Below are 25,563 nucleotides of genomic sequence, written 5' to 3'. Positions count from 1 at the left end.
TACATCATCCAACCTTTTATACACAAATAGAGAAAGCAATCTATTATTTAAAATAATTTGTATTTTGTTGCTGGCTCTAATCTTTCTTGATGCCACAGAATATCCTGTCACTTGTTGGAGCATCTTGTGATCCAAATCAGCCAACAAAAGATATAGACTTCACTCCTGGAATCCCAGATATGCCAATGCAGCAAAGAACATAAATGAATTGAGTTCTGGGAATTTTATCCAATTGTAATTCAGAACATTATGAATTTGATCTTCAATCTTATTCCTCCATCAATAGAGATGCTCCTAAATTCTTGATACTGCCCATTTAAATATGCTGAAGCAATTGATTGGCGATATCGCTCAGGAAAGGTTTCAAAAATGGGTTGGACCAATTGAGGATCAATCTATGCTAGCCTTGTTGGCAGTGGACCTCCCTTGGAAGGCCATCTGCTGGGAGACGAGGGTTCTTCTTTGGATGGCCACTGTGAGAACAGATAGCTAGACTAGATTAGTCAGGGGTCTGATCCAGGAGAGCATGGCATGGGAAGAGGTTCTTATACTCTAGAACTCCTTCCCCTCCCTCCAACTCTTTTCTTGTTCTTTCTGAGGACAGAAATGCAGCCAGTCTTCCAACTATCCATGTCTAGGAACTAGCTACCCACGTGATCTATCTTGGTCAGGATTCATCCTCAGTTTATTGCCCCCCACCCCTAATCTATCCTATTGCTGGAGATTGGTTCAGAACATGCACAGGTCTTAATGGAAAAATAGAGCTGAGTGTTACCAATGCACAGATAACATGTACAAGAGGGTTCCTGATAATCAGCCCCAGCAGACATGATACTAAAAAAAGATTCTTCTCATGATGCTGCAGATCATTTTGTTAGTAAGGGTTGATAAGGTTTAATTGATTTGACATAAAGACATTTTAAAGGTTAATTATAAAAGTTTTGTTAAAGCTGCTGGTATCTCACTGATACCTAAATTTTACACAATCGAGCTGAGGGTACCTGATTCATCCATCTGTTTAATCCGAACTTCTGGATCCCAACAGTTCTCTTGGACAACTCTGAAAACCTTTCCATCTCTCATTATTTTGGCTTCCCCCTGCAATATATATTTATATATTGTAATGTGTGATATGTTAGCACATTTTTATTTACTTCAGAAGTATACATTTCATAAATTGCCTTAAAGCACATAAAGGCTTTTCTTGACCTCTTAAAAGTATGGGAGCTCTTGCAATATAGTTTTCTCCTGTAACACTGAGCTAATATTAGATACTTGCCTGGCATTGTATTCCATACAAGAAATCTGTTAGATTCGGGCAACGAGAGGACAGACTCCAGACAATTGTGATAACAGCTCTTTATTAGTTAGGTAGTAGTGATCCAGCTGAATAAGGGGTCGTGCAGCTCCCCTTTTATGGGGAGCTGGCAGACCTCCCGTCCAATCAGAACAACTCCTTGTTCCCGCCCTGGTGGCGGACCTGAGTGGAGACTACAGCAGTTTATGCAAATATCTAACACCCCTCCCCTCTTAGATGGAGTGTTCCTGTTTGTTACAAAGTCCTGTAGGTAAGTGGGTTTCTGCCTTGCTCTGGTGGACCTGTGTAATTCGGGTTGCACCTGAACTGGTGCTTGATCAGAGTGTTCTTTTTGTTCCTCCGATCTGGTTGGGGATTGTTGATTCCGCTCACTCGGGACATGCTCCGTTCTTACGCCGGCCTCTGGTTCCACCCTCGACTCTGCCGTTCTGTAGTCGTTTGTGATGGGTGTGCAGGGTTGTTGTGTCGGCAATCCTTCCGATCGTATGAGCTCTTCGTTAGGTGACCTCAGACTGGAATGAGTTAGGCGACCTCGGAGTTGGTCGATGTGTCTTTTCCAGTTCCTACCATCCTCCAATTCTAACAAGTAAGAACGAGGCCCGGTGATGCCTATTACCTTTGCCGGAATCCACAGCATCCCCCCTGCATAGTTGTGGGCGTATACTGAATCCCCTATGCTAAAATTCCGAATTTTGCTCGTGGAGTCTGGGGGCGATGTGGCAGAGTAATTTGGGTGTAGCCAGTCTAGGTGAGACCTTAGTCGGCGACCCATGAGGAGTTCAGCGGGGCTCCTTCCCGTCGTGGATTGCAAGTGGCCACCCATTCCTCTATCTCCTTGTCCATGTTAGGCCACCAAACGTAGCTCCTTGCTAATGCTTTCATCCTTACAATCCCTGGATGCCCCACATGCAAAGCTTCTAATACATTCTTCCGCAGTTTGTGCGGTACAACAACTCGATCTCCCCACAATAAACAACCTTTCAAGACCAACAGTTCATCCCGCTTAGACCAAAACAGTTTGAATTCGGGTCCCACAATCCCTTTGGGCCACCCCCTCCATACCCAAGTTTGCACTTGTCTGATTACGTTGTCCTTAGCAGAAAACCTAGCAACGTCCACAGAAGATACCGGTCCTGTGTCCAAACAGTCAATCAAAAGGACCGGTATTTCCGGAGTGGGGTCGGCCAACAGTTCCGGTAACGGGCAGCGTGTCCCAATGTAGAACCCGGTCGGTGTACCAGTTTGTAGGAGTACGCAGCCAGGAAAACAGTCCACCTGGTCATGAGCGGGGAGAGGGAGACCGGTGTGGGTCAGTTTCCCGCCAGTAGACCCAGAAATGGTTTGTGGTCCGTCACAAGTTTGAAATCGCGGCCGTAGAGATATTCGTGAAAACGCTTGACTCCCGCCACAGCGGCCAACGCCTCCCTGTCCAGTTGGCTGTAGTTGCGTTCCGCCAATGATAATGTCCTTGAGTAGAACGCGATGGGGGCTTTGTTTCAATTTGGCATTCTGTGGCTGAGTACTGCGCCGACGCCGAAAGGTGAAGCATCGCAAGTTAACACCAGAGGTAGGGTTTAGCTGTACTGGATTAGCAGAGAGTCGGCCGTCAGCAGGTGCTTGACTGCGGCGAAAGCAGTCGCCTCGGGATGTCCCCAGGTCCATTTTACATTCTTCACTATAAGTCGGTGCAACGGTTCAGCAACGGTAGCTTTCTGTCTGAGAAAGACGCTGTAGAAGTTAAGAAGTCCGAGGAAGGCCTGCAACTCGGTCTGATTTCGTGGTATGGGGGCGTCCTGAATGGCCTTAATTTTTTTTGATGTTGGGTGTATTCCCAGTCCATCGATCCTGTACCCCAGGAATTCTACGCTGGCCACGTTAATTTGGCATTTTTCCTTTTTCAGGCGGAGACCCTTTTCTCGAATTCTGGCCAAAACAGTCCTAACACGCTTTAATAGTTGCTCCTCATTTGCAGCCGATACTAAGATGTCGTCGAAATAAGGGACGACTCCTGGTATGCCCTGCAAAAGCCATTCCATGACGCTTTGGAACAATCCCGGAGCAATGCTTACGCCGAATTGTAAACGGTTGCATTTAAAAGCACCCCTGTGCGTCACTATAGTTTGGGCCTCCGCCGTGGCACTATCCACTGGCAGCTGCTGATAAGCTTGTGCCATGTCTAATTTTGCAAAGATTTTTCCTGGCCCCAACGAGTGCAATAGGTGCTGTACTACGGGCACATGATATGCGCTCTGTTGGAGAGCGACATTAATTGTGCATTTATAGTCCGCGCAGATGCGGACAGACCCGTCTGGCTTAACCGGGGTCACGATTGGGGTTTCCCAGCGAGCGTGGTCCACTGGTTCGAGGAGTCCTTGCTCGACCAGCTTATCAATTTCCTTATCAATTTTGGGTCGGAGCGCAAAAGGCACTCTCCTGGGTTTGAATCTGATAGGCGCCACATTTGGATCCAAATTGAATTAGATTGGTGTCCCCACATACTTAACAAGGCCGGGGCTGAACACATCCTCGAACTCCTTAAAAATTCCTTCGGCGCTGCTGTTGCCCATGGCGTTGATGCCTGTGACTTCCAGCCCCAGGGCTTCGAACCAGTCCAATCCCAGGAGGCTTTGCAGTGGCGCGCTGGCTACGGTCACGGGCAGCTGGGCTGTGATGTCTTTGAACTAGACTCTGAACGTGCCTTGACCCACGATGGGGACCCTGTTCCCCTGGTAATCGCGAAGCAGGATGTCTGGTTTCCGCAGTTGGTGCTTCTTCAGGTTGGGAATCGCCTTTTTCATCGCTGACCACGAGATGATCATCAGCGATGACCCCGTGTCGACTTCAAGCTCGCATGGGGAGTCCTCAAGGAGGACAGTGAGTTTCAGCTTTTTAGGTCGCTTTGTGCGGACCTGTCCTATCGTTGTGAGATAGGTTCTTAGTGGTTCTCTCTGGGAATACTCTCTCTCGGCTGACTCCCTTGGTTCTCTCTCTGGGCGCCCTTTGTTTTTCCGCCAAGCTCCTGGGGTGGGCTTCTGTTGGCGGTAAGATGGCGGTTGCCATGTTGAGGCAGGGACTTCGCTCCGACACACTTTTGCAATGTGTCCTACTTTGTCGCAGCGTTGGCAAACAACGTCTCTAAAACGGCAGGTAGATCGGGGATGTTTCCCTCCGCAGCTTGCGCAGGGCGGCAAACGGGATTCAAATTTTCGTGCCGGTTTTGTGTGGCTACTGCGCATGCGATGGCTGTCTTCGCACTCACTGTCCTCGGTCTCCTGGTCGGTGGCCTCGTGATGCACCCGGGTCTGTCTGGTCCTGGATTGGGGTGCGCTGTACTGGCGTTGCAGCATTTCTGTTGATCTGTCCGCCGATTCCGATGCTCTTGCCTCATCAAGTGCGATTTGCAGGGTTAAGTTGGGTTTGGCCAACAACCGTTTCTGCAAAGAAATGTCCCGCACTCCGCATATGAGGCGTTCTAGGATGTGCTCATCCAGATTCCTGAATTCACAATACGTTGCTGCCTTTCGAAGCACTGCAACGTATTGGTTGATGGATTCGTCCGCTTTCTGGTTCCTCATGTGGAATTCGTGGTGGCGAACGTGGCGGGAAGGTTTTGGCACGTAGTGCATCTGTAGCGTCTGTTGTAGCGCCATCCATGTTACCGCCTGGATGGGGTTTGGCTCCGATAGATCCCTGGCCGTCTCGAAGACCTCTCGACCACAGTAACCCAGGAACATATTATTTTTCCAGGAGTCCGGTACTCCCATGAGATCGTTTGCCTCGAGGAAGCATTCGAATCTCAACATGTAGGATTCCCAATGTTCGGCCACTGGGTCGTACGGGGTTGGTGGAGCGTGCATCGCCATCTTGTCCTGCGTTTGAATTTGCCGCGCTGAGATGGCTGCCGGGATTCCCGCCGAATCCTGGGGATGGATCGATTCTGTAGATGCTTGCTAGTAGATCTTCGTCCTATCTGCCTCTCGATCCCATCCTCGTCGCCAGTGTTAGATTCGGGCAATGAGAGGACAGACTCCAGACAATTGTGACAACAGCTCTTTATTAGTTAGGTAGTAGTGATCCAGCTGAATAAGGGGTCATGCAGCTCCCCTTTTATGGGGAGCTGGCAGACCTCCCGTCCAATCAGAACAACCCCTTGTTCCCGCCCTGGTGGCGGACCTGAGTGGAGACTACAGCAGTTTATGCAAATATCTAACAAAATCTATTATAAAACTACAGTAATATTGTCCTAATGTGTATGGTCTTCTCCCTTGTGACCACAGATTTTTGAAACTATATATTAACATGAGCCAATTTCATGTAATGTTTAAGGTGGTGACCCTAGAGTTGAACACAATTGGATAGGGAAACCTTTAATGTATGTATGTATGTATGTATGTATGTATGTATGTATGTATGTATGCACCAGTGGTGGGATTCAAATAATTTAACAACCGGTTCTCTGCCCTAATGATTTCTTCCAACAACCAGTTCACCAAACGGCTCAGAAAGTTAAAAACCAGTTCTCCCAAAGTGGTGTGAATTGGCTGAATCCCACCACTGGTATGAACGTACATACAATATGCAATGCATGTATATATATATATATATATATATATATATATATATATATATATATATATATATATATATATATATATATATATATATGGTATGTAGAATAAAATAACAACACCAGGAAATAGTAGAATGGAAGGCAAAGAATTGCAGAAGATCAAAAACTATTCAGATATGAAAATCAAAATTGGAAGATTATGGCATAAACCAGCCATAGTGGTCCCAGTGGTTATCGGCATACTGAATGCCATACCCCAAAAAACTTGAATGGCACTTAGAAAATCTGTGCATTCATAAAATTTCCATCAGTCAATTACTAAAGGCTGCATTACTCGGATCCACAAATATACTACATCAATATATTATAACAACCTAGGAAAGAACTTGATGCATATGAAGGTCAACGCCAGCTAAAGAATTGGCAGCTGTGATTTCACATTTTTGTCTATATAATAATATTTGTTGATAGGAAAGACAAAAATGTCTGGCTAGTGAATGTTGCAACACCTGAAGAACAAAAGAGAAAGAACTGTAGAAAATCACCAAATACACAGATCTGTAAAGAGTAGAATGACATGGCAAAATTAAGCAAAGATAATATTAGTAGTGCTCCTAGATCATCTGTAGCACCATTTGAATGTCATCGACATTGACAAAATCACCATCAATCAATTACAAAAGGCAGTTTTGCGTAGGACACCTTACATTCTGCTATACCTTTGGAAATAGAACGACTGTGGTTAAAAAAAAAAGCAAAGGTAGTACTAGTAATAATAGGTGCCTTACGGGCAACCCCACAACTGGACTACCTCTTGAACACCATTGGCATTGGCAAATTCACCATCAATAGATTGCAAAAGGCAGCTTTACTCAGAACAGCTTTCATCCTGCAACAATATCTGTAACACTATCAAATATCCACATTGCCTATCCCATGTCCCTGGGTGGACAAAATAAGTGGACAAAAATGCCAAATCCAGTCTGAACATCTGCTTGACTGTGTGACAAAGCATCGTAATAATAATAAATGTGGCTGTGTGATTTTGTAGGGGGGGGGGAAATTGATTTGGGAGAAGTAGCCAAGATGGGAAGATTATGGAATTTCACTGCAGCCCATCACACCAGAATATCAATGATTCAGTTGATTAGTGCCCATTTCTAAAAATGTTATGGGGTTTTAGAATAATTTAAATGAAGTTTTTCTATTACTGCTAAGGAAAAAGCACTTGCGTTACTTTTTATTGCTTTGAATTAAATTTAAAAATGAAGCATGCTAAATAATAAGGCAAGTTTTAAAATATTAGAAACAGAATCACTGATGACTAAAAAAATCTGAGGGCATTAAACAACTAGGGATAAAAAGAGAACAAAGTTGGTCCTTGGTAAAATGAACTCAATAGATAGGGAAGTTGCAGCATCGACCATGGTATCCAGCTGGATCACCTGCAAGTATTGGAGTTTGGAGACACTTTTTTTATAATGGCTTGCCCCCCCCCCTCTCAGTGGGTAATCCCTGTTGATGATTGTGGGATAGGGACAGGGGTGGGTTCTTGCCAGTTCTAACCTCTTCTATAGAAGAGGTTCCACAAATCTACAGTGCCACTTAGAACCGGTTCCAGCTCCCTCCCCCTGCCCATCCGCCCATCATCAAGATGAAGAGCAAGAGGAGGAATTCTGGGAGTTGAAGTCCACAAGTCTTAAAGCTGTCAAGTTTGAACACCCCTGGGTTTTTTTCCCTAAAGGGTTAGGGGTGCAAGGGTCTTGTAACTTCACAGCTTTAAGACTTGCACACTTCAATGCCAGAGTTTCTGAGCCAACATTTTGGTTGCTAAGCAAGAGCATTGTTAAGTGAGTTCCATCACATTTTACAAGTTAGCCATGCCCACCCAGTCACATGACTGCCAAACCACTCCCACTCAGTCACATGGCTGGCAAGCCACTCCCACCCGGTCACATGGCCGACAAGCTACTCCCACAAAGCAGGCCACACCTACAGAAGAGGTTCTAAAAAAATTTGAAACCCACCACTGGATAGGGAAGATACCCAGATGAATATCACTACACCAGTTCCAGGCCACACAGGAGGTACTGTCAACCTACTCAGAGTCTGGAGGCTTTGACAGCCTCAATTGGGCGAAACAGGCTGAAACAGGAAGGACTTATTGGGTGGGTGAGGGGATCATTTTGTGCATATGCATGACACTTGAACAAATGGAGTTTTGCACACTCGCCCGCTGCTTGCATGGCTCGGTTTCCAACAGGCCACAGACTGGGGCTTAAGAACATTTGCTTTATAGGGTAAATAAATCAGTCACAATGACTCTCTGTTCTGCACTGTTCCAACTGCATCTAGAATATTGCATTGCCTTCTAGGAAAGACACCAACAAACTGGAGGAATGGCTGGAGGAATGGCTGGAGAAGCAGAGTGTGTTTAGCCCGGGAACAAAAGAATACAGGGAATCATGATAGTTTCATGATAGTTTCTTAAATATTGAAGGTTACAACATAGAACATAAGGGAGGGAGGGTTGTTTCAGAATTGTTCCAGAAAAGAAGAAACAATAGATTTAAATCTCAAGGAAGCAGATTTCAGATGAATGTCAGGAAAATATAGCAGTAAGAGATTTTTTAAATAATGGAACAGACTGCTTTGGAAAGCATTGCTTGAGGTTTTTATTTGACTAGATGGCCATCTGTTGAGGATGTTTCAACAATGGATTCCTGTGCTGGGCAAAGAATTAGACTCGATGATCTTCAGGGTCTCTTCCAAACCCTGGAAGGATATGATTTTATGACTTTTTATATATTACAAAAGGGTGCTTAAAGTTAAGAAAACCCATGAGATGTTCACATAAAACTGCCAAAAAAGAATCATGTCTAATATACAGTATTAGTATAAAGTGTATGCAATATTTAAAATGAATAATAATAAGTCATTTAAATGGCTAGGAAGGGAGTGACGTTTATTTTATAAGTCCAGTTCCAGGCTCATTCTGTGCCTATAGTAGCATTTGGACCTTAGAGGCACACCCTGAAAATCAGAAATAGTAGTTTTTATGTAAACCTGAATTTATTCTTTAGGTTAAAAATAATTACTTGCAGAGGAAATTATTCAGCTATATCTTTTTCTGAATCAGGATAGGACAGTTGGACTAAAAGGTCTGAATGCACATATGTACACTTATATTTTGATACATAGGATTCTTAAGTATTCTTAATCCTAAAGCTAGATTTAACACTGCATGTATTATGGGTTATATATTTTTCATAACTAATACATTTTAGAACCGCGAAGTCCTCCTTCCCATTCCCTGTGACTTCAAACTCTGTCATGTTTTAAGAAAATAGTTCCAAGTATCACAAGCACTAATTACGCAGCCATTATCTAATTTCTCTGGCAAAACACTGTTGGAAAATTGATTTTCCAAAGTGCAAGTAGAGCAAATGTTAACCATATATTCCATTCCTTCAGGCGATGAATAATGGATGTGAGCTTTCTGTTGACAGTTACATAACAATAGATGAGAAGGCATTTGGGCGGGGGGGGGGGGGAAGGATATTCAAACTGACTTGGTGGTATAAAAATAGATTGGGATTCATTTTTGTTCCGCTCAGTGAGAATATTTTTGATACGTGCAATAACCTATGTGGTTATTTTTCAAGCAAGCTGTTAAGGTGGAACCATGATAGTGATGAAGGCAATGATAAAAGAATTGTAATTGTTCCAAGTATTCTCTTAAGTCTTCATACATAAATGCCAGCTGTAGAAAGATAAATAATAGTTTTTCTAATGCTTAAAAGAGCTGTAATGTGAGCTTTCTTGATCAGCATATGGAAGCAGAACAAAAATACGCCCAAATAAATGGCTTGGATCAATATAGCACAGACAGGGCTCTATAGTCTTCAAAATGATGTTTTAATTTTTGATTCGAGGCTGCCCAGCGTCAATTGAAATATGGCTGGATAGGTAAAGGATTTAAATAAATTCATTTCTGAATCACAGAAACGATGGAACCATTCTGCTTTCTATTTAAAACTAGATTTCTGGCAGCATCGTCTGTCACTAAAACAGCGTGAGCTCGGATCTGCACCAAGCTGTTCAGTGCTGTGTAAGTTCTGAATATTTAGTCTGCCAGAAAAAAAAATCTGTACAGTATCTTTCTTGGCCTGCCTTACCTTGCTTCATGGAATTTTTAGTTTTGAAGTAAAACCTCTGTAAGACTGAGACCACAACTCAGGACAGATGAATACACCTCCATTAAATAAGTGCTCTTTTGCTCACTGTAAGGCATTTATTAAGTACAGGGAGAGCTCAACTTATGACCACAATTGAGTTCCAAAATGTATTGCTAAGCAAGACAGTTGTTAAGTGAGATTTGCCCCATTTTATGACAGTTGTTAAGTGAGTTTGCCCCTGCAGTTATTAAGTTAGTAACAAGGATGTTAAGTGAATCTGGTTTCCCCAGTTTTGCTTGTCAGAAGGTCGCAAAAGGTGGTCACGTGACCCTGGGATACTGCAACCGTCATATATACATGCCAGTTGCAAAGGGTCCGGATTTTGATCATGTGAGTATCACAGCCATAAGTGTGGAAAACAGTCATAAGCCCCTTTTTTAGTCATTAAACAAATGGTTGTAAATCAAAGACTACCTATAGCAGGGATAGCGAACCTATGGCACGCGTGCCACAGGTGGCACATGGATCCACTTGTTAGGGGACGCAAGCCGTTGCCCTGTCAGCTGGCCAGCGCGCATGTGCGCACTGGCCAGCTGAGTTCAGCCTTTTTTAAAGCCATTTTTCGCCCTCTCGAGGCTCCAGAGGCTTTATAGGAGCCTGGGGAGGGTGAAAAGAGCCCCCCCGGGGGGTCCCCTGGAGGCTTCAGGAGATTCCCTGAAGCCTCCGGAGCAAAAAAACCCGCCCCTATGGGCAAACCGGAAGTTCGGGAACGGACTTCTGGTTTGCTCATAGGGTCGGTTTAAGCCCTCCGGAGGCGTCCCTGAAGCCTTTCACCCTCCCCAGGCTCCTATAAAGCCCCTGGAGCCTGGGGAGGGCGAAAAAAGCATGCAAAAAAGGGGGGGAACGGCTGTCATGCACGCATGTGCACTGGGGGAGGTCGCGCGTTGCATTATGGGTGTGGCATGCCCGTGCACAACCCCCCTGCACTCCCCCCACTTATGGCACGCGAGCCAAAAAAGGTTCGCCATCACTGACCTATAGTAATATTTTTATTGCAATTCTAATGATATATATGAATATTATTTTATATTATTATGTTTTTGCATTTATTTATTTATTAGATTTCTTAAGGCCATTTTATTCCAAAAATATTCTTTTAATTGCTATTTAGTTCTTATTTATTAATAATTACTAAACTGCATTCTGGATAGGAATATGTTATAAATAAAATCTGTGCATGGTTTGTTTATTTGTAGTTAACTTTGGATCGAACCCTCCATCAACAGTTTGCCAAGCCTCTTGATCATGTGATATGTTTGTAATCTGGCCTCAATGCCGAAGAAGGGATCATACAATTGCCATTTATTTACAACTAGCTGATAACCTGGCGATGCCCAGGTATTTATTTATAGGGGGAAATATCCGAACTAAACATAATTTCTAATGTTGAATTTTCCCCCTTACCAGAGGGAGCCCCCTTGTGGAGTACTGTGAAGTCTTTACTATGGCAACTCCACTGCACTGTACAGTAGAATCCATTTTAAAGCACAGCAGGCTGTATCTTAACAAGATACACACCCCGAGGGGTGTTAGGGGTGTCTTACCCCCACAGTATTTTTTCCAGAGTTATGCTGGAACATACACACACACTCAGAACACACAGCCCGAGGGGCGTTACGGGTGTCTTACCCCCACAGTATTTGTTTCCAGAGAGTAAGTCATCTGTGTACCAAGTTTGGTTGAAATTGCTCGAGGCTTCCAGAGTTACGCTGGAACACACACACACACACACACACACACACACAAACACACAAACACACACACAAACACCCCTAATTTTTTTATATAGATATTATGATTTGCTTGCTTGTTTATTTTATAACAACCCATTAGAATCCAAAGGTTCCTTAAGGACCTTCAGCATAACAGGTAGCTCTGGTTTTCAGAGGAAAATGGAACAACATTAGAATTCCTCTGTGCACAAATTGGATCCAATGAGAGTTGCTATTTGATATATTCAAGGCATTCTTTATGCAATACATTCTTCTAATTTTGCTTTGCTGTAGAAATGCATTTATTTTCTTGTTTAATTGTTGAGATGCCATTTAGTACAACAAGGATTGCTGATAAATGAATTAAAGTCCACCAGTAATAAAGCATCCAACCATAGGCCAGAGATCAGATTCCAACTTTCCTAGGTCCCCTCCTAGGATTTTTTAAAAAAAAGTTTCCACAGCTCTCCTGAAACAAAATAGTATGGAAGCTATTCCGATCTTGGGTGGTAGGCTATTCCAAATTAAGTGAGGCAGCACCAAAGACTTGACATCTGTAGACGACAGCCCCTAAGGCAGTGATGACGAACCTTTTTTGGCTCCCGTGCCAAAAGCAGGGGGAGCACAGGGGTTCGTGCACGAGTGTGCCACACCCATAATATTATGCGTACAAGCCCCCCCTGCGCACATGTGTGCGCGAACAGCTACCCCCTGCTTTTGGCATGGTTTTTTCACCCTCCCTAGGCTCCAGAGCCTGGGGAGGGAGAAAACAGCCTCCCCCATCCCCCTGGATGCCTTCCAAAGGCCTTAGGAGCGTCCCTGAAGGCTCCGGAGGGCAAAAAACGGACCTACAGGGACGTTCGGGAATAGTGACTTCCAGTTTGTCCGTAGGGGCGATTTTTGACCTCCGGTGGGCAAAAACAGTCCTATGAGAAAACCGGAAGTCCTGAAGTTCCTATTTGCCCATGGGGCCAGTTTTTCGCACTTCAAGGAAGCCTCCGGAGCATGAAAAACGGCCTCAAAAGAAAGGTAATGAGTGCCCTAACAAATGGCTCTGCATGCCACCCATGGCACGCGTGCCATAGGTTTCTCCATCACAGCCCTAAGGGAAGGAAGTCAGAATACTCTTACCCTGCTACTGGAAGTAGACAATCCCACATAAATAGCTAAGCCTGGAGATACATATGGCTTTAAAGTAACAACCAGCATCTTTAATTGCATCCAGAAGCTGAAGCAGGTCATGAAAACATTTGGAACTCTCATGACTGCTTGAGGAGCTATATTTCATATCACTTGAAGCTTCAAGGACAATGCCATTCAGAGCAAATTGCAATTCGGTGGGCATGAATATTGGTCAAAAGGGTATTCAGATCCAGGAACAGTCACAACTCACACAAGAGAAGCAATTGGGCAAAAGTTCTCTTGGCCACAGGAGTCACCTATTCTTCAAGCAGGAACTGTTTTAAAGGAATTCCTCAGTTGCACTAATCCCTCCTGATATAAATACTAGAGCTTTGTTTTTGCTACTTTTCCAGACTGATGTAACCTTTATGTCGTCCTTATAGGACTGATATATCTTTGATATATATATATATATTTTCATTTCTAGATAAACATAAGTCTAGGGTCTTGATGGCGAACCTATGGCATGCGTGCTAGAAGTGACACACAGAGCCATCTCTACGGGCACGCGACCGTCATCGGTTGCTCTTCCACCTTCCGGCATGCCAGCCAGCTTGTCTTCACGTGTACGGAAGCACTGGAAACCAGAAGAGCAGCTGCCCAACGCAAATGCTGGGAAGATGACCTTCTGGTTTCAGGCGCACACATGCACACCAGCCAACTGGTCTTTGAGCATGCATGCATGCCAGAAACTGGAAGACCAGATGACTGGTGCACATAAGCATACCATGTGCACCAGGAAACTGCTCTTCCAGTTTCCGGTGCCTGCTTGCGCATCGACCAGGTGGTTTTCATGCATACGTGTGCAAGAAACCAGAAGACCAGGCAGTCGGTGTCGCATGAGCTTGCTGGAAACCAGAAGATCAATTTCCCGGCGTGCACATAAGCACCAGGCTGCTGCTCTTCCAATTTCCAGCACATACTCCCATTTCAGCACTCAGTGCCGAAAAGGTTTGCCAACACTGCTCTAGGTGATGTTCTAAACTGTATTCTACTGCAAATACAACATTTCTTCAGCTCGTTAAAATGTCTTTAAGGCGATTGCCCCCCCTCCCCCGGCAAGTCATTTATAGCAGCTTTTTGAATCATAACCATCTGTGAAATAATATAAAGCTCATTATTCCTCCTTAGTGGCACAAACACTGTTGGTTGACTCTCAAAAATCCTGAATGACTAGGAGGAAAAATGACCTTATAGTAAATGAGATTCAAGCAATAGTTGTTAGGAAGACCTGCATTAAAATAGTTATAACGATTCAGGAAAACAAAAACCATGAGAACAAGCTTCCTTAGAGTCTGAAATGTAATAGTTGTTCAAATGCATTCATTGGTTGTTGTTTCTCCTCTAGAGAATAAGTGCTAGGGAAAATGGAGAAGAACATCAATAGCTGCCATATTCCCTCCATGGATTATTTATTCAATTGCTTGCTGGTTCCTTAAAAGCCAGGCTGGTAAATCTATTCTAGACTCTAGAAAGAGTGCAGAGAAGAGCAACAAAGATGATTAGGGGACTGGAGACTAAAACATATGAAGAACGGTTGCAGGAACTGGGTATGTCTAATTTAATAGAAAGAAGGACTAGGGGAGACATGATAGCATTGTTCCAATATCTCAGGGGTTGCCACAAAGAAGAGGGAGTTAAACTATTCTCCAAGGCACCTGAGGGTAGAACTAGAAGCAATGCGTGGAAACTAATCAAGGAGAGAAGCAACTTAGAACTGAGGAGAAACTTCCTGACAGAACAATTAATCAGTGGAACAAGTTGCCTCCAGAAATTGTGAAAGCCCCAACACTGGAAGTCTTTAAGAAGATGTTGGATAGCCATTTGTCTGAAACGGTATAGGGTTTCCTGCCTAGGCAGGGGGTTGGACTAGAAGATCTCCAAGGTCCCTTCCAACTATGCTATTGTATTGTAGATCTGTGGAATTGGAAGAGAACTGGTATCTAGTGCATATTTATAAAGGAAAATTCAGCTTTCTGACATACCGTAGTGTGTTTATGTGAACAGAAAGGAGAGTTCTCACAAATATATTTATGATTACTTCCATGGAAAACTAAAGTACAGTATAATTTTTAGGTCACAGATGTAATTTTATAATGATGCTGTGCTCCTAAATTATATGCATATTCATTTTTCTAGGTTTGGTCAGGTTTTTTTTAAAAAAATCCCTGTAATTATTTAATTTATGGAATAACAAGTGACTAATATTCATAACACCAGTCATGCGTTTGTAATTTTTGTTCAATGTGTTCTACTGATTATATTTCTCTTGGGCAATCTCAGTGAAGAATATTTTTTCAACTCCATTTGTCAGTCAACTTTAGATAACAATTAAACAACTTATATCAGTGAAAAAAGATAACCTATAAAATATACTCATATTATACAGTCAAATACAACCATCGGAAGCTAGCGCAGACATTTTAGACCATATAAAATTATTATTTATATTACCCTATTTTATGTTACAGGTAGTCCACAGCCTACGACTATAACTGAGCCCAAAATTTCTATTGCTAAGCAAAACAGTTGTTCAGTGAGTTTTGCCCCATTTTATGGCCTTTTTTTGCCACAGTTGTTAGGTGAACCGCTGCAATTGTTAAGTTAGTAACATGGTCATTAAGTGAGTCCGATTTCCTCATTGACAAAAGGTGATTATATACAATAATACAATACAATAGTAGAGTTGGAAGGGACCTTGGAGGTCTTCTAGTCCAACCCCCTGCCTAGGCAGGAAACCCTATACCGTTTCAGACAAATAGCTATCCAACATCTTCTTAAAGACTTCCAGTGTTGGGGCATTCACAACTTCTGGAGGCAAGCTGTTCCACTGATTAATTGTTCTCACTGTCAGGAAATTTCTCCTCAGTTCTAAGTTGCTTCTCTCCTTGATTAGTTTCCACCCATTGCTTCTTGTTCTACCCTCAGGTGCTTTGGAGAATAGTTTGACTCCCTCTTCTTTGTGGCAACCTCTGAGATATTGGAATAATGCTATCATGTCTCCCCTAGTCCTTCTTTCTCTTAAGCTAAACATACCCAGTTCCTGCAACCGTTCTTCATATGTTTTAGTCTCCAGTCCCCTAATCATCTTTGTTGCTCTTCTCTGCACTCTTTCTAGAGTCTCCACATCTTTTTTACATCGTGGCGACCAGAACTGAATGCAGTATTCCAAGTGTGGCCTTACCAAGGCATTATAAAGTGGTATTAACACTTCACGTGATCTTGATTCTATCTATGACACTGGGAAGCTGCAGCTGTTATAAATATGAACCAGCTGCCAAGCATCTGAATTGGATGACGTGAGCACGGGGTGCTGCAACTGTTGTAAGTGTGAAAATGATCATAAGTCACTTTTTTTCTGAGCCATTGTAACTTCGAACAGTCACTAAATGATTGATTGTAAGTTGAGGACTACCTGTATGTTGTTTATTTTGTATCACATTGTGAATTATGCAAGGCTAGAATGAAAGAGAAAGGTGACAAATAGGAAAGGTGACCAAATCTGTTGAAGTGATTCTTCTTAGAATAGAGTGGGAAGAGACCTTGGAGGTCTTCTAGTCAAACCCCTGCTCAAGCAGGAGACCCTATCATTTCAGACAAGTGACTATTCAGTCTCTTCTTAAAAACCTCCAGTGATGAAGCACCCACAAGGTCTGAAGGCAAGCTGTTCCATTGGTTAATTGTCGTCACTGTTAGGAAGTTTGTCCTTAGTTCCAGGTTGCTTCTCACCTTGATTAGTTTCCATCCATTGTTTCTTGTCCTGCCTACAGGTACTTTGGTAAATAAGTTGACCAACTCCTCTTTGTGGCAACCTCTCAAATACAGGAATACTGCTATCATGTCACCCCTAGGCCTTCTTTTCTGTAGATTAGCCAAATCCAAAACCTGCAACCATTCTTCATATGTTTTAGTCTCTAGGCTTTTAATCTTAGTTGCTCTTCTTTGCACTTTTTTTGAAAGTCTCAACATCTTTTTTGTAATGTGGTGACCAAAACTGAATGCAGTATTCCAGGTGTGACTTTACTAAGGCTTTATAAAGTGGAAGTAATACTTCACGTGATTTTGATTCTATGCCTCTATTTATGCAACCAAGGATTGTGTTAGTTTTTTTGGCTGCGACTACACACTGCTTGCTCATATTTAAGTAGAAGGTCCCTCTCCCAGTTACTGTTTTCGAGCCAGGTTTTGCTTAAATCCTCACTGCTGCAACCTAGTAAATGTATTTATCAAAACCCCTAAGCAAAGGAACTTCTATAATACTATAATACTCAAACACAGCTAATTGTCATCAGATTCAGAGTATCAGAAAATAAGTGCTTGTTCACATTAAATTAATTACAGTAGTGACATTCACTGCTAGACTTATTGGTGTTTATTATCTTAATATATCTATCAGTATGGTTCCAAGCTATTATTTCCACTAAGTATCTCTAGAGGCAGGAACTGATATTGTCTTTAATACCATTTTTATAGGTTTCTTGGAAACCCCAGAAGTGCTGCATTGGGAAACAGATGCTGAATTAGATAGTCCTTTGGCCTGATCCAGCATGACTAGAAGAGTATTCTTTTCCAAAATTCAAATATATATGTTAATAGTTATTACTTATCAATCACAAATTTAACCTACCTTATGGTCTTTCTCCAACTGAACCCATCCTCCATAGCCATATCTCTGTGAAAAGGAAAGCAGAGTTAACAAATACACATAAAGTAAGTCATACATTATGGTTCACCAACTAGGTCATGTTAATTTAAAACCAAGCAATTCATTTCTTTTACAATCAGACTGTATAATATGCAGGTAGTCCTCGACTTATGATCACTATTGAGGCCAGTTGTCTGTTGTTAATTAAGATATTTGTTAACTGAGTTTTGCCCCATTTTACGACCTTTTTTGCTGTGGAATTTGACTTCCACATTGACTTTGCTTGTCAGAAAGTGGCAAGAGATGATCACATGATCCTGGGACACCACAACTGTCATAAATATGAGTTCATTGTCAAGCAGCTGAATTTTGATCACATGACCATGGGAAGGCTGCAGTAGTTGCAAGTGTGAAAAATGGTCATAAGTCATTTTTTTTCAGTGCCGTTGTAACTTTGAACAGTCACTAAACAAACTATTGTAAGTCAAGGACTACGTGTATTGTAGCAGTGTCATATTCTCCAGAGGTATTTGACTTTAACTAGAATGATCCTTGGGTATGAGAAAGTTGCTATAACATTTTTTCAGTGCTTAAAGTCAAACTATAAGTAACCATCAGTTACACATGCATACTTAAATACAAATCTATTTATTCTAATTATATTAAAATGAAGTATAATTATTCATATCTCCTTTTTTTAAAAAAAACAAATATTTTAAACTGCAAATACTATATTACACCAACACTGTAATGTATTGCACTGTGAATACACCAGGAGAAATATGATGTTATACAAAGTGAAGACAGAGAAAGAAAGAAAAAACACTGCGGTAAAAACCACTGTTGCTGTTTAAATATATATATTAAATGTGATAAAAAAAGAATTATAAACCTGACAGAAAAAGAAATAAAATGATATTCTATCAGGTTTGATAGAAACAAAGTCCTTCATTTAATGAGCACTCTTATATTCAAAGAATATAATTGAATATTCATATCATATCAAGGTATTTAACTTTTTCTTTCCAAGATGATATTAACCTCTGTAATGGATGGAAAAGGAAGTTAATACAAAACCAATGATCTAATAATGTCCAACCCCATGCGTAGTTTTGATTTTGGAATTGGGTTCTTTCCTTTTCCCATCAATGGATGGAATGAATTTCATTTTTAAAATATAGAGTATTTTTGACTTAGGTGGCCATGGAGAAAACTGTCAAAATTCTGGTTTCCTGCTACAAAAGGGTGAGATCATTTTGTTATCATTTAATTGAAAGAGAGATATACTTCCTCTGATAAATCTTTTACTATTGGGCTTCCTAAACCTCACAAAATGAGGCTTCCGATAGGGCAGATTTTTACACATCCTAAACCTACAGTCTTCGTTATGTAAGCAGAAGTAAAATAAAGAAACAGTGAAATGATAATCTCAGCTGAGCAGCATTTGTTAATAATTAGTGTAGTCATGTATTGATCCTCTCTTCGGCCTTGATGATTCAATAGCAGGGATGAAGGTCACCTTTGTCTATTAATATTTAAAGAGCGGCGAAAAGCTTCTAGTACACAAGTAAAATATCTCCTCATTCTCAATGCTCCAAGAGCATTGTAACTCTTCTTACAGCAGCAGAAAATACCATGACAGGAATAAGACCAGTTTTTCCTTTATTTCACTTTCGTTTCGTTTGAACCATCTCATATTCACAAAAGGGGAAAGTATTCAGCATTTTTTCTTTCTTTCTACATATAAAAAGGTTCACAAAGAGGCATTTTAAGAAATCAGTAACAACATCCTGGCATAAATCCTGTGATGTGGTTTTCAACTGACGGCCAGCTATATTTGAGTTACATTTTAAAAGATGCAGAATCGAGGGGTTAGCACAGCGACACTTTCATAATTGATTTACATGAATGTAAGAGAAGATCATTGAGTTATTAAACACCCTTGTGAAATTTGATACAACCAGTATTGCTTCATGTTCAAATATTTTTGGATGCGAACTTGAGTTTGCTGAAGAATCTAGAGATCTATTGTTATAACAGAATGACAGGTAAATATTTTTGACAAACTTACAGCAAGCCGACAGCTATTTTCTCATTTGCCTCCCCCAATGATCTTGTTCTGGCCATTCTATTCCATGACTAACACCCTTGATAGTCATTTTCTCAACGATCACCGAACAGGTTCATTTTTAACTGAGCTGTTTTCATGAAAGAACTGGGGGGGGGGGGTTGTTTTCCAGTTTAAATACACACACACACACACACACACACACAAAATCTTAAATGGATATTCTTAATTTTTTTATATATTATATTTAAATATAATAACTATTAAATTTGTAGATTTCTTTCTTGCTTCTTTTGGACCTTTTTTATTTTCATCCATAGGTACATTTTAAAATAGCTTCTCTTGAAATCAGGTGGCAAATGAGTGTTGTTGTTGTTGTTGTTGCAGTTGTTAAGGAATCTCTTCGGACAACTAAGTGGTCCATATTTTACAACATCAAGTATTTTATGCAGTTACATTGAACTATGTAAGACAAATAATCTATTAGCTAACATTTTGATTGCCACATATTTTGCAAATCTCATATATAACTTTCTATGGCAGAAAAAAATTCAAAGTAATTTTAATACTGAAATGGGAAAAAAAGAGGATTGCAATACAGCATGTCAAGCCCACAATTGAATTATTTTTATTTGAGGTTCTTTGGCTAATGTAATTAATGTAATAGTGTTGCTAATATTGTTCATAAGCAATTTAAAGCTTTGTAGAAGGCATGATTTACATAACAAATAGTCAAAATGAAACACAATTGATATAAGTAAATTGAGTTAATTTGCAAAAAAGGGGTTTGTCATTTTTGCAATTACACAGATGCTGCCATTCATGCATGCATCGCAATCTATTCTAAAAAGATCACACAATGTTCAAAGCTTTATTTATATTGTTAGTATCAATATATTATTTGGAAAAACTAAATCCATCTAAATTTACTTAAGTTAGTTGCAGTGTCAAATATATACTATATGCTCTAGCAAATAAATTGACTTACAATTGCACTGCACAGCAATCCATTGCTTTTCACTGATTCTGAATACAGCTAAAAAAGATGTTTATATACTGAGCAATTTAAGAGAGAATTCTAAGGATTCCGTTAGTTAAACTTCTCTTTGTACAATGCTCAATGCTCAAACTCAGAATTCATCCCAGGTCATTTTCTTTTGCCCACAGTACAACTAAAACTACACATTATTAACGGTCATAATTTGAATATAGTGGAATGTAAACTGCTGAAAGTAAATAAATACTCTGACCCTTCTTTTTTTTTCCTCAGCAAAGAGCTGGTATAGAGATAGATGCACACAAACTTCATGCTTTACCAAGCAGTTCAATACATTCAAATGTACACCACTGTTCAAAATATCAAGACACAGGGAGTTAAAGTACCCGCAGCATTTTGAAACGAATATCTCCCTAGTTTTCTCATTTCAAGGAAATTCAATCTTAAAGAAAAAAATAAGAAAATAATTTAAAATTGGGAACTACCCTAGGTAAATTTATAGTGAAGCCATCAAGAACAATCAGGACCTAGAAGATTTCCTAGGGTACCAGATATCCAAAGACTGCCACTGTTACCTGTTTCAGATTAGGCCAGTCCTTAGGCAGAATGTGACAATGAATGTCAATTTTCATTTCTGCAGGCTCACCTGAGGATTAGATGGCAATAAAGATGTTTTTCCTCACTTTTTAAACTTCGTTCAGGCCTAGGTGGTATTTGCTGATTAACCTAAGTGGCTGTTCAGGTCCTCCAACCACCCTATTGGGGTGGCTACCTAAATCAACCAATCAGGCAGATTTTCAGGAGAGCTGCCCTGTGCAATACTAAGCTACTGAAGAGTTTGCAAAGCCAGATAGTTTTATGTACAAAATTGAGCCACACAGACATAAATTTCCTTAGATTAATCTGCCTGAGAGCTTCAACTGCAGGACAAAGTGGTATACATTTAATTTACAAGCTGGACAGCCCAGTTGTGAAATATATATATTTTTTACTACCGGTTCTGTGAGCGTGGCTTGGGGGCGTGGGTTGGTGGGGGTCATGTGACTATGTAGTCATGTAACGGGGGGATCGAAAGACAGAAACTCACTTTAACAATGTCCTGCTGGAGCAGGGTTGGACTAGATGACCCCCAGGTCCCTTCCAGCCCTGGATTATCTTCTGAAGCTGCGTCTAGTGCCAGGTTTGTGCTCCCTCCTTCCCCTCCGCTTCACCTCCCTCCCTCCTTTCTTTTTCTTTCCCTCTCTCTCTCTCTCTCTCTCTCTCTCTCTCTCTCTCTCTCTCTCTCTTTCTTTCTTTCTTTCTTTCTTTCTTTCTTTCTTTCTTTCTCAGCACCCACCCCACCCCCAGCAGAGAAGCCTGCTGGGAGCAAAAACGGACTCCCTCCAGCCACCCTTTACACAAAGTTGTACTTTAATGATGTAAATTCCATAGAGCTGATAGTGAGGTTTTAGCTCCTGATGCCTTAGGTTTTCCTAATTTATCTAAAACCCTTTCTCATTTTTAAAAAATATATAAGGTGGTTTACAATGACAAACATAATGCAAAATTATGTTATTGTAAACCACCTGAGATTTTTTAAAATGAGAAACATAAATTAGGAAAACCTAAAATGTATGTTTGGATTAAAAACAAAGTGTGAAATAGATTTAAAATTTGCAAACAATTCTACTGTAGACACAAGAGCAAACAGTAAGAAAGCTTTTCACAAAATAAAACATGATATGTAATTGCCCAATGCCAATTAAAGTTCTGTATTTTCTAAAAAATGTTCACTTGCAGAATGACACGCATTCTAATTTTTTTTAAAAAAGAATTTGTATGACTCCATCCTTGAATAAAATCATTTCGTTGGATTAGTGGCAAAAAAATACCACTTTTAATATGTGGGAAGGAAATCAAACCCTCCACCAATCAACCTCCTCCCCCACCTCTCATCCTCTGACCTTCCTTTCAGCCAAATTCCGGGCAAAAGATTAGAGATAGTATTTAACACCAAGACTGAAATTAGCAAAAGGCATCCACCTACTCAAATAAAGGAAATCGCTTCATAATAACTTCATGACTTCCCCTTTCTATGCAATATTTCCAATATTTCTACGATGGAAGCAACAAGATTTGCTTTGTTGCAAAAATGTCGGTTCTAGATGCAACAATTCTAATCCTGACATGCTTTCATCCCATTCGATGGACAGAAGGAAAGTGCAAGTAATCCTCCCCTTATGACTACAACTGAACCCAAAATTTCCGCTGTTAAGTAAGACAGTTATTAAGGAATGTTGCCTCACTTTACAACTTTTCTTGTCCTAACTTTTAAGTGAATCACTGCAGTTGTGAACTTAGTAACACGGTTGTTAAGTAAATCTGGCTTCCCCATTGATTTTGCTTCCCAGAAGATTGCAAAAAGTGGGATGCTGCAAACTGTCATAAGTACATGCCAGTTGCCAAGTGTCTGAATTTTGATCACATGACAGTGGAGATGTGGCAATGGTCATAAGTGTGAGAAATGGTCATAAGTCACTTTTTTCAGTGCCACTGTAACTTTGAATGGTCACTAAACAAATTGTGGTAAGTCGAAGTCTACCTCTACATAAACAGGGCTATGTGAATATGCCCACAGAAAAATACTAACATAAAATATTTCTCTGTGCATAGATATGCCTGGAGAGAATGGGTTAAATCCTTTCTCTTCCCAAGTTATGGTCCCAATCTAGACTGCTAGCGCTGACTTCTATTTAGCAAATACAAATATAAGCACAGCTTCATCTTGGAAATAGTCTGATGCTTTTGTTAATTTCAACAATGCTAAATGAAAAATAATGAAGTAATTAAGAGATAGAAAAAAAAAATTACTGGCAAATTGCTGTACTGGCATAATAGCTCCAGCTTGTAACCGAGATAGATAAAGCACAAAAGGGACTCACAAAAGAATGATGGAAGTGAAGTAAATGTGGTTGCTATGGAGAAAAAGCCAAGGATAGTAGCATTGTACAACCTCTGCCTCTTGACTTCACGTCAGGAACAAAAAAGGAAATTCTGTGCTGCCTGATGACATATTTCAACAAATTATAATCAAATGTAGTTTGAAAGAATACAAAAATATTGACAAAACAGTGTTGCTGCTGAGAGGATATTGATTTATTTATCCAATGGATGTTGTGAAATAAGTGATATCAATCCCTGATCCCATCATTTTACAGTAGATCTTCCAGGAATAGGCACTAATTTTTATCTCAAAGGTGCTTCCCCCCACCCCAAAGGCAACTGGACTTTCTTGGGGTTTTTTTCTTTGAAAACATTTCACTTCTCATCCAAGAAGCTTCTTCAGTTCTAACTTTGTGAGAAAAATATCCAAGATATAATTTCTTCATACCAAAAAATGGTCAAGGAGGCTATGGCAACAGAAAGCAGCTATTTTATTACACCTGCGCAGGTGGATTCCCAAGCAAATGAGAATCCCTACAAGGTGCATAGGCACACCTTAAATACACAAAATGACGTATCATATGCGTCATAACTTGGATACAAAAAATACAATTGCGTGCACAAAATGCAAGTGCAAAGTACATGGAAATTCCCCAAATGTTCCAAAAGCATACATGTTCAGAAGCCCCAAAGGACCTTGCTTCCCCAGAACTTATCAATAAGATCATTACCGGTGTCCTGCAAAACATTTTTTTATTTATTTATTTCTTAGATTTTTAGACCGCCCTTCTCCCAAAAAGGGACTCGGGGCGGTGTACAGTCAATACAATAAAACCAGTCATAAAATTAAATACATTTAAGCTACATTTAAGATACATTTGGAGGGGAGATAGGCTGTACTAAGAAATAAATAATTCTAATCCTAAAAACATCACAATTAAAACCCCAAACCCTAAAATAAAATAAATCCCTGGGAGGTAAAACTAAGAAAGTGCCAGGCCAGCTGATTGAAACAGGTGAGTCTTTAACTTTTGCCGGAAGGAACGGAGGTCGGTGGTAGTTCGAATGTCTGGGGGGAGGTCATTCCAGAGGGTTGGGCCCATCACAGAGAAGGATCTACTCCTAGGTGTCGCCCGCTGGCATTGCCTAGCAGACGGCACCAGGAGGAGCCCCTCCCTGTGTGAGCGGATAGGTCGCAGGGACGTATGTGGAAGGATGCGATCCTGCAGATAACTAGGTCCTCTGCCATGGAGCGCTTTAAAGATGGTGATCAATACCTTGAAACGCACCCGAAAGGCCACAGGTAGCCAGTGCAGCTCGCGCAGGAGAGGTGTTACGTGGGAGTAACGTGTACTTCCCATAATAACCCGCGCGGCTGCGTTCTGAACTAGCTGCAGTCTCCGGATGCATCCCAAGGGAAGCCCCATGTAGAGGGCATTGCAGTAGTCCAGGCGAGACGTCACCAGCGCATGAGTGACCGTGCGCAGGGCACTCCGGTCCAGTAGGGGGCGCAATTGGCGCACCAGGCGAACCTGGTGGAACGCCCCCCTTGCCACGGCTGCCACATGGTCCTCCATTGACAGCCGGGCATCAAGGAGGACGCCCAAATTGCGCGCCCGCTCCACAGGGGACAGTTGTTCGCCCCCTATGGCCAGCGATGGGGTCAGCTGGCTGAACCGAGGTGCCGGTAACCACAGCCACTCGGTCTTGGAGGGGTTGAGTTTGAGTCTGTTGTCCCCCATCCAGACCCCGACGGCTTCCAAACACCGGGACATCACTTCGACAGCCTCGTTGGGGTGGTTTGGGGTTGAAATATACAGCTGAGTATCATCAGCGTAGAGATGGTACTCAACCCCAAAACCACGGATGATCTCACCCAGCGGCTTCACATATGCGTTGAACAGGAGAGGC

At 41.4% G+C, this 25,563-nt stretch overlaps 1 protein-coding gene across 3 annotated transcripts in view; it reads right to left on the bottom strand.

Moving 5' to 3' along the window:
* Positions 1-21,494, bottom strand: part of ACMSD (aminocarboxymuconate semialdehyde decarboxylase) — a 34,393-nt gene extending 12,899 nt beyond the window's left edge. For 2 of the 3 annotated variants that reach the window (XM_081940178.1, XM_081940179.1), the window contains exons 1-3: positions 21,306-21,442; positions 17,648-17,692; positions 1,002-1,098 (exon numbers count right to left, since the gene is read on the bottom strand). In XM_081940178.1, the coding sequence (XP_081796304.1) occupies positions 1,002-1,098; positions 17,648-17,692; positions 21,306-21,362 (199 nt within the window). In that variant the 5' untranslated portion in view covers positions 21,363-21,442. Of the gene's footprint in view, positions 1-1,001; positions 1,099-17,647; positions 17,693-21,305 lie in introns of all 3 variants that reach the window. The other variant, XM_081940180.1, reaches the window with a different exon arrangement.
* Positions 21,495-25,563: the final 4,069 nt, after the last annotated feature.

This window comes from Natrix helvetica, assembly GCF_964273705.1.
Source record: "Natrix helvetica genome assembly, chromosome: 1".
In the NCBI taxonomy this organism is placed as follows: Eukaryota; Metazoa; Chordata; class Lepidosauria; order Squamata; family Natricidae; genus Natrix; species Natrix helvetica.
The sequence above is the reverse complement of the archived record's forward strand: the minus strand, read 5'-3'. Positions and strand labels throughout refer to the sequence as shown.